The sequence below is a fragment of the Convolutriloba macropyga genome, chromosome 1 (genome assembly GCF_964194025.1).
Source record: "Convolutriloba macropyga chromosome 1, txConMacr16.3, whole genome shotgun sequence".
Taxonomy (NCBI): Eukaryota; Metazoa; Xenacoelomorpha; order Acoela; family Convolutidae; genus Convolutriloba; species Convolutriloba macropyga.
In genome coordinates, this window is record NC_134468.1 from 53,554,986 (window position 1) to 53,565,065 (window position 10,080).

A 10,080-nucleotide genomic window follows, 5' to 3' on the forward strand; every position below is an offset into this window, starting at 1 on the left:
GAGTCCGGTATGCTTCTTGGGTAACTCTTATGAAACGGCTTAAACTTTCACACCCAAGAAAGTTCTGATGAAACTTGTTTCGAAAAAACCAGTAGCTCTGACATCTAGTCGAGCGTCGTCATCAGCAGTGGTACTTCTATTTGCGAAGGTTTCACCTTGCAAAGTCTGAAGACAGGGCTCTATTTCGACATCTTCGCAGACCCCATTGAGAAGGTTGGCAAAAGAGTCACTAATGTCATTGTGTCTGGTGTGCGTCTAGCCACCTCTTGGGCAATGAAGACATTAAAATTTCTCCACCTGCGCATAATGATGGGACTTTTACGCGATCTCATCCATATCTAAGGGCAATTCCATCTCAAATCACATGATTAGATCGAAATGAAATCTGTTCAATGGAATAGCTTTTAGCCAGCATGATGCTCCTTTTCCAATTGCCAATTCACGAGAATACGCCTATTATTCACTAATGAGATCTTTAAACGCCTTTTTGGCTCGAGCACGTTCCTGTTTTTCTTTTCTGAAGTATTACTTTTCTGGCGAAATTCCGCATCTACAACGTTATGACTCTGTAACGGCTCACGATTGTAAATAGATCTTCTTATTCGTTGCCTTGTCTTCAGGTAGAAGAAAGCTTAGGGCACCTTTAACCGGAAGAGAGAAAACCATCCGATATTTGTCATTGTAAGAGGGATGGTTTCACCAGAATTCAAGGGATAAAATTTTTGTCAATTATTTTTTCGGCTTACCTCAGCACACTACTCGAGTTTGAAGTAGTCTTAGCAATGCCATTCAATTTATGTTGCAGTCCATTTGTAAATGATTTCTACACATTCAGAGGGGAAACGTTACAACGTTTGGCGAGTTTCTTAAGCATGTTAGAGTAGTTCATTGACTTTTCCTCCATAAAATTGTTGCAGCTTTTATCAGAACCAATAACTGAAACCATAGCTCGATTCGTAGTGGTTCAAGGCTGCCAGCCACATTACCGTCATCTGCGTACCATTTTTGAGTCGAATTCTGATCGCCAAGCATGTCGATGAGAGGAAGTATAATGCCGTACATTGCCATGGCTATTGGATCAACCTTGTCTTAGTCCTTCTGCAGACCTGATTACACTTTTATCAAAGAAGTCTCATGGGGTCTCAAAATAGTTTCTGACTGCCGTATAACTCTAGGGAAAAGCTTTCTGAAGTTTTTCAAAACCAGAACTGTTAAACCCGTTCCTGGCATCAAAAAGAACGATAGATAGCGTACGATCTTCGGCGGAGTGCATGGATAGCATGTTCGATGCCAATTTTTTGTCCGAGGCACATCTGCACGTTCCCCCAACTAATTGGAGATCTCGTTCAACAAACTTCACTATACTGCTACCTATAATTCTTAAGACCTCGCCGATGACAATTGATTGAACCCACGGTCATTTATCAAGTGCAATCAGACGACTAGCGTTAGAAAAATTCAAAAAAGTTAGTTCTTCAGTGGCAATTCTGATTGCAAGGTTGGACAATGTTTTGCCCAGATCGATTGAGGATTTGTATGATGTCAAAAGTGTTCTCCAATCCCCTGCATCAAGACCAGATGTCACATGGCTGCCATTTTTCATTGCTGCATGTTTTATTTTAGAGCCCTTACTTTTAGAAGGATGAAACGGCTAATTCCGATTTTCAGATCCGATATGACGTATTTAGGATCAGCGTTCTGACTACAAGTGTGCTTTTCCACCAGATTGACACAATATTTTTCAACAAGTCTTGAATCTTTTTCACTAGTTTCTGTAGGATGAAGGCTACAAACCAGACGCAATGACAGAATTCAAAATTTCTTTGCATATTTTGCTTTCTCATTAGTCTGTTGTCTATGGTGTCAATTCCGGAATATTTACTATCAAAAGACCTAACTATTCTTTCATTAGTTCCAATAAAGGGGTAATCGGTCAACTCGGGGGCAGCAAGTTAACTCCTACGTAAATATAAAGATCCTTACAGCAGTAAAAAAAAGCATCAAAAGCGAAAGACAGATAACGCGACAAGCATCAGAATTATAATATTAACACATATGATGAATAGCAATCAGAAAATAGTGATTTTAAATCAGAATAAACGATAAAAATTTACGACAACAGCAGGTTGGCAAAAGAGTCACTGATGTCATTGTGTCTGATGTGCGTCTAGCCACCTTTTAGGCAATGAAGACATTAAAATTTCTCCACATACGCATAATAATGGCAATTTTAAGCGATCCCATCTATATCTAAGGGCAATTTCATCTCAAATCACTTGATTAGATCGAAATGAAATCTGTTCAATGGAATTGCTTCTAGCCAGCATGATGCTCCTTTTCCAATTGCCAATTCACGAGAATACACCTCCCCTTCATTGATAAGATCTTTCAGCGCCGTTTTGGCTCGAGCACGTTTCTGCTTTTCTTTTCTGATTTTCTGAAGGATTATTTTCCTGGTGAAATTCTGCATCTACAGCGTTATGACTCTGTAACGGCTCACGATTCCAAATAGATATTCTTTATTCGTTGCCTTGTCTTCAAGTAGAAGAAAGCTTAGGCCACGTTTAACCGGAAGAGAAAACCATCCGATACTTTTCAGTGTAGGAGGGATGGTTCAACATTCAAGGGATAAAATATTGTCAATTATTTTTTCGGCCTTCTTCAGCACACTACCCGAGTTTGGAGTAGTCTTAGCAGTGCCAGTCAATTTATGTTGCAGTCCATTTGTAAATGATTTCTACACATTCAGAGGGGAAACGTTACAACATTTGGCGAGTTTCTTAAGCATGTTAGTAGTGCATTGACTTTTCTTTCATGAAATCGTTGCAGCTTTTATTACAACCAATAACCGAAACCAGAACACAATGACCTTCAATAATATCAACATCTAATCCCGAAAAAATTTGTTGGCCTTCTGAAAAAACTCGGGTATTGTAATTACATGACATTTGATTACATTATAACCAAATGCAGCGCCATCTTCATTGAGCTTAACACGATTCGCAGTGGTTGAAGGCTGCCGACCACATTACAGTCATCTGCGTACCATTTATGAGTCAACTTCTGATCTTCAAGCACGTCGACGAGAGGCAGTATAGCCATGCCGTACAGTGCCATGGCTATTGGATCACCAGTCTTAGTCCTTCTTGAGACCTGATTAATTTTTTATCAGAGAACAGGTCTCATGGGGTCTTACAATAGTTTCTGACTGCCGTACAAATTGATTGAAAAGCTTTCTGAAGTTTTTCAAAGCCAGATCTCAGCTTCAGTACGATCCTCAAGAAAACGTCGGCGGAATGCATGGATAGCAAATTCGATGCCACTTTTTTCTCCAAGGCACATCTGTACGTTTCCCCAACTAATTGGAGATCTCCTTTATTGCACTTCACTAAACCTCGCCAATGCCATTTTATCGAATCCACGGTCATTTATCAAGTCAAAAATCGTCTCCAATCCTCATTTGCATCAAGTCCAGATGTCACATGGCTGCCTTTTTTTTCATAGCGGACTGTTTTATTTCAGAGCCGTTACGTTTTTCAAAAAAAGAAGGATGAAAAGGCAAATCACGATCTTTCAGATCAGTTATGACTTATTTAGGATCCACATTCTGAATACATGGCTGCTTTTCTTGTAGAGGATAGAGTACGGTGCAATTTCTTCTTTTGATCATCACTCTATCGGATGTTGACAGAACGCCGCCCTTAGAAGCATCTTTGAATCTTTAACATCTTAAGACATTCGATATCTTACCAGACTCCATTTGTTTGTCAAAAGCTTTAAATTCATTCACTTCTCATTTGCTTTTTATTTCCCTCTAAACGCTCCTGAACTGCCTCTGCCTCAAAACCAAGTCGTCAAATTTGCGCCTGATCCAAGGACCGAGCTTTCTAGACAAGGTTTTTGTTATTGAATTATAGTTTTTACTTTTTGAATTTGTGAGTAGTAAATGCGGCATTACAATTGTGCAAAACATAGCGCATTCACTCTGCGCCCCATCTTCAAGCGCCCTAGTGAGGATGATGTTCATGACTTCGGCAATTTTTAAACCTACTTTATTTCTGCTAATGGTAAAGGGGATTGGTTTCCAGTGAACTATTTCCATGTAGATTATCCGGAGTTTATTTGTTCTACTTGAAAATCTTTCCAAAAGGCGCATGGTTTCGGGGTACCTCGGTTGAGGGTGTGGCACTATTTAGACGGTGATCGTTTTTTTGTTGACATGCCAATGCATTTGATATGCATATGTGCCGCAACGTAGCACTCAACTCCACCTCGGAGATGAAAAAAACACTTAGAGTAATGGGTTTGAGTGTCTGACATTGTCAGAGGGAGGCTGTTCACCAAGTATTGATTATTAATGAAGATAAATAAAACTATGCATATAATTTATATGCATAAAGATATCACACTATGCAGATACAAGGTAAAGAATTAGTGACCATAGAAAGAGAAATTAATACCATCTCGACAGAAAGAAGACTTGCTAAAGAGGAAAATATAGTGAAATGATTATAGGAACTGTATAAAATTGAAGGAAACGGTGCACAACCAAGTTTATGTAGTATAATTCTTGTTAACAAGTCTTTTATTTGCTGTGGCATTAATTTTAGGGGAGACGACAATAACCGGTTGGAATTTAAAACATATGATGTCCAACAAAGCTCGGTAGCAATGAAATGGGAGCAGGCGTAGAGGTGATCATTGAATCCAGTGGTCATTCTCATTGAAATTGCAAAATCAATGAAATAAAACAGTCATTAAAGCAGATAATGCAGTTCCTTACTCCAATTTAGAATAATTATAAATTAAAATAGTTGTGGAAGTGCAATAGAAGCAGATAAAGACCTGCTTTTGTCAATCTAATATGCCAGTAATTCGGGGACAATTTATTAATTCACCAACCAAAATTAGCTAGATAATTATACAGTACCTACCGTGGATATTGTCATCTTCATCAGCATCCTCCACTAAGGATTCATCAATTTTATCAAAGAGAGAACTGGGATTCTCTATCTCCGAGTACTCATCAACAAACAACATCTCCTCATTATCTCCAGAGACATACCCTTTCTCTATCATCAGTGCTCGGTTGTCTGAGCGCCGTGATCTGGCATTTTTTAACGAGAGCACGCTGCGGAGATTTCGCGTAGATGTAATCACTTCAGTCATTGACCTCTGCTCGGAGATGAACTCTGATATGCTGTCATCGGGACCAGCAGATACATCTCCATCTTCGGCCGATTGATATTCAATTGGAATACGTTCCAAATCATCCCTACCTTCATCTCCATAATTTTTATCACCACTTACATCATTACCAGCATCCCCATTTGCATGCCTGTTCACTTCCTCAGTGGGATCATCACCAGCGGTTATAAGATCAAAACCTTTCGCTGCTGAGGTTACCTCCAATGGTGTCTCATTGTTCATTTCAGATTTCATCGTGAAAATCTTTACTGCGTCATTTCAACCTTAAACAGTTGCTGAAGTAACATATTAGGAATTTCAATGCACATATTTAGTCTAAAAAGACATTTAAAAAACCCATGAGAACAGATTGAAACTAAATCTATTTCAACTATTAAAAATTGAAGCTGAATACAAAGTAAATAATTTTCTGCTCAATCAAAAATTCTGTTGATCAGGCAAATACAGTGACATTATACATGACATGTTAAAACTCTCTGAGTTAGAGATATAGACCACGCCAATCAACACGTCTGTCAGCCACAGTAGAAAACTTTTCAGATAAGGAATATCAAAAGACAGCAACTCATCTAAACTAATAATTCTTCGGCAGCTAAACAACTAATCAATGGCAGACAATTATGTTAATTGTGGGTTGTCAATACGTTGCAGAACTGAAACAGATCATAGGTAGATGATAATCACCTTTAATTGAAATTAATGCTAACTAAAAGATAGATTCAGAAGTGAGAGAAGAAAGGCAGCAACGCCGCAGGTAACTGTTGAGAAAAGCACAGCACAATATCCGTATAGATAGAAAGTGAGAAAGGTCTGGATTATGGCGCGCTTGGTTACCATGCGAAAGTGATGACTACATGCTTTTTAATACGCCACTACTATCAGCTCATTGTTTCACATGGAGCTAAGTCTTCCAAACTTTTGAGATCGTGGGAAGACACGTTCTCGGAAACTGTAACAAATCTGACAGCTGGCTTCGTACGCGGTTCCGTCCAGCAGTCTTCGAGGCCTGGAAGTAGGATATCAGATCCCAATTGGCACCCAACGGCAGTCGTAACAATGACCTCTATACGCCGGTTCAGGTCACTCGGATACCACCCACCAGCATTATTGTGGTAATGACCACAGAACAGTTTTGACACGCCCGCATTACTCAACTTGTCAAGCAGAGTTTTGCGAACTGAAAGATCGAGGTTAAAATATTGTTTTGGCTCGTTGGAATCACGAAGAAATGGAGGTATGTGTTGGTATGCAAAAGTATGTTTGGCCTGTGAAGATATCTCCAATTGTTGGTCAAGCCAATCGGAGTGTTTTTTACTTTCTTCGGAACACATAGAATCGTCCTCGAAGTATTGAGAGCTAATTACAATATGGAAAGTTCCGTCGATCCAGAAAGAGAAGTATTCATCTCCGAAGGTACTGCGGTATCTATCAATGGTTTCCTGAGTTGGAGAGTTTCCCACGTCGTGATTCCCACAAACGCATACCAAGGGTACATTCAAGTTTAGCTCCGTGAAAGAGCGAATAAAATCTTTTTCTTGGTCAGATCTTTGCTCTTCGCTCGGAAATGCGTTAACTAAATCGCCACAAATAATTACAAAACGAGGAAGCTGAACGCAATTGTTGATGAAGTTTACTAGGCGACTAATCCTGTTTAGTTCTTTCTCCCATGAAGTTTTTTTGCCATAATTTGTCAATGATTCTTCCAATCCTAACTGAGTGTCCGCTCCAACGACAAACCAAAAGCTTTCTTTCCATGTTCTGCCATTTTGATATCCAGGCAGAAGATTACGCGCTGCTTTTATCATCCGCCTTAAAAAATTACTAGATTTGACATTTTAAATTGTCAGGAAGGTCTCTCAACGTCCTCAAAGTCAGCTTATAGTTGTTATCAATGATTAACAGTAAATAAGAAGGCTCGCTTTTGAAAGCATAAACATTATCAAATCAATATATCGAAATTGACATTTAAGAGACGTTTGCCTCTTATATCTATATTGTTTGTATCAAGCTGCTTTAAAAAATGCTTCAGAGGAACCAAAAAAGCTACATAACCTTCAATTACGAAAAGCTGAGTTGCAATTGAAAATTATCAAAAGAGATTTCCCAAAAGCTGTTGTAACTAAGAACGAACCTGTTGCGGCTGCTCAAGAATCACAGCGTAACCGAAATATCACAGCCTGGTTCTCGAGCTTCACACCGGCCTGGTTCTTCACTGAATCGATTGTCTAATAATCATCGAAACTATTATTCGCTCGGTCATTTTAAATGACTAACTTTAACTTTGATTGAAGTTAAGAATATCCTTAGAGGTAATCTATGTTTAATCTCGTGCTGAAGTTTGTAAGGCTCCAGCCAGTGTTAGTAATGTTACTAACTTCTTATAAGAAAGCTCAAATAACATAAAACACGGAAGATCTATGTTCTATTGAAACTTAACGTAAACGATTAAAGTTAATAACGAATCAAATTATAATCTAATCTGAGAGCCAACTGGTCTTTTGTAAGTTTCTAATTGTTCTAAATACCATAGGGTTGCGCTATACAAGCAGTTCGGTCAATGTAAATAATCAGTTGATCTTACAACTCAATTAATGATTTTGCAACAAATTAATGTTCTTGCAACTCAATTTGTTGCAAAATCTTGACGTTAATCAAGCAACTGGGTTGGATAGAATTCCTGCTAAGGTTCTTAAACTTTGTGCAAATATTCTTGCGTATCCTGTCTCATACTTAGTTAGTCTATCCTTCTACAATATCCATGCACTGTGTACGGTAACGGTTTGGGTTGGGGTTTTTCCTTAAGCACTTTGAACCTCGAGATAACTGATGAAAATTTTCTAAGTCTAAGACTTTAATTTAATTTTGAAGATGAAAATATTCAAACGTTTTAATACACAGTTAGAATTATTGATTGGAAAAACAAGAAGTTTCAAAAGATGAGATGAAAAGCTATTTAGAGAAAGGCAGCTCAATTATCAGAGGTTCAATTTTGAATATGGTCTTTGGTTTCGGTCCTATTAATGATCGATTAATCTTAGGTTAATTTTACTAATTTTCTTAATACTTATTTTTTACCGAACGGGTCCCTGTTAGTTAAACTAACAAATAACAGTTTTACCTGCCTGACGAATCCCGTCAAGAACTAACATTCCTTGGCGTCTCCCGTCAAAATGAAATTCCGTGATGTTTCCCAACATTACTTTTGATGCTTTCTTTATATTGTTAAAATCCTGTTCACACTTAGTAACCATCTCTTTTTGTGCTCCCATTTATTGTAAAAATTTTGAATAGTGCGTTCAATATGTATTTTATGAGCATGTCATACATTAGGTTCTACGGTTTATTACACTGCCTCTTTCTTAGAAAATTTGAGTGTTCCACTCACTCTATAGTGAACCATAATGTATGACATGCTCATAAATTACATATTAAACGCATAATTCGAAATTTTCACAAGAAAATAGGAGAACAAAAAGAGATGGTTACTAATAGTAAACCGGATTTTAACAATATAGAGAAAGCATCATAAATAATGATGGGAATCATCATGGAATTTCATCTTGACGGGACACGTCAAGGAATGTTTGTTCACGACGGGATTCGTCAAGCAGGTAAACCTGTTATCTGTTAGTTTACTAACAAGGACCCGTGCGGTAGAATATAACTATGAAAAAAACCCAAGGAGATTAACAAAAATGGGTAAAAAAAACCTAAGATTAATTAACCATTGATAGGACTGAAACCAAAGAACAAATTCAAAACTAAACCTTACACAATCGAGCTGCCTCTCTTTAATTGCTTTACATCTCTCATCTTCACGAACCTTCTAATATTTACAAGCAATAGACCTAAATTTGTATTAAACTGTTTGTACATTTACATCTGCTCAATTAAATTCAAGTCTGAAACTTGGAAAATTTTCCTCAGTAACTCCGAGGTTTAAAGTGCTTAAGAAAAACACCCAACCAAAACCGTAACCGTAGACAGTGCACGGATATTAACCTGGCGACAGAGATGGGATTCGAAGATTAAGGCATTCGAGAAAGACGATAACAGGAAGAGAAGATTTCCTGGGACAAGGAGGTTTATATGAGCATGAGACTCTAGAGTATTTCAACACGGACTTAAAGTACAATCATCAGTGGCATGAATTGCTGAGTTTTGAATACTTGGGTAATGAGGTGAAACAAATCTGGCATGTGGCAAGGGAAATAACCATCAGTTTGATTACTATTTTTATTGGATCTAAAATCGTATTTTGTTTGGTACGCGTGTTTCTTTCAATCGATATGCTACGCAGTGGCACCAATCCTGTAATTGCACTGCAACCCATAAACCCAATAGGGGAACTAGGTTATTTTCATCATCTAAAACAACGTGCAACTGAACAAAAATTGACAAGAAAAAGGACAGTTGAACGGTGTGATGTTGAAACAAAAATTGTAGTTATAAAAAAAAAGGCAAAATATGTACCAGATATGGCAGAAATTGAGATTGATACATTAGACTAATTTACGTGTACGATATGTAGGAATGCAGAACCAAAAATCGGTGATTATTGCTACTATCTACCCGAGTTGTTCGAGGTCAGGTCGATAGTCAGGCACCAAGTGTATCGGATTGTTGGAGTAACCTCAAACAAAAGGTACGTGGTGCCACTGACGCAGCTGCAACCACCCAATATAGTGGATAGAGCCGCAATTAGCGTTGGGGCGTTAAGTGTGATGCAACAAAGAATCGAGGAACAACAACAGAAGATTGACAACAGCGAAATGCTGGGAACAGCCGGGGCTCTGCTCGAAGAGGAGCTCCGGCAGTTAAAATTTGAAAGTCAAAGATTAGGTGATCAATTGCTGGAGACCAAACGGTAAA

At 38.2% G+C, this 10,080-nt stretch overlaps 2 protein-coding genes across 2 annotated transcripts in view; both read right to left on the minus strand.

The window, feature by feature from the left end:
- Window positions 1-5,492, minus strand: part of LOC142340329 (zinc finger CCHC domain-containing protein 8-like) — a 58,220-nt gene extending 52,728 nt beyond the window's left edge. Inside the window, exon 1 of the mRNA XM_075390906.1 lies at window positions 4,935-5,492. Within this exon, the coding sequence (XP_075247021.1) occupies window positions 4,935-5,442 (508 nt within the window). The 5' untranslated portion in view covers window positions 5,443-5,492. The remainder of the gene's footprint in view (window positions 1-4,934) is intronic.
- A 60-nt stretch (window positions 5,493-5,552) lies between these two features.
- LOC142340337 (serine/threonine-protein phosphatase CPPED1-like) lies at window positions 5,553-7,568 on the minus strand. The gene is made up of 2 exons (XM_075390915.1): window positions 7,340-7,568; window positions 5,553-7,017 (listed from the first exon to the last, which is right to left on the minus strand). Exon 2 carries the CDS (start codon window positions 7,011-7,013, stop codon window positions 6,087-6,089), a length of 927 nt encoding a protein of 308 aa, XP_075247030.1. The 5' UTR covers window positions 7,014-7,017; window positions 7,340-7,568; the 3' UTR covers window positions 5,553-6,086.
- Between the last annotated feature and the right edge of the window lie 2,512 nt (window positions 7,569-10,080).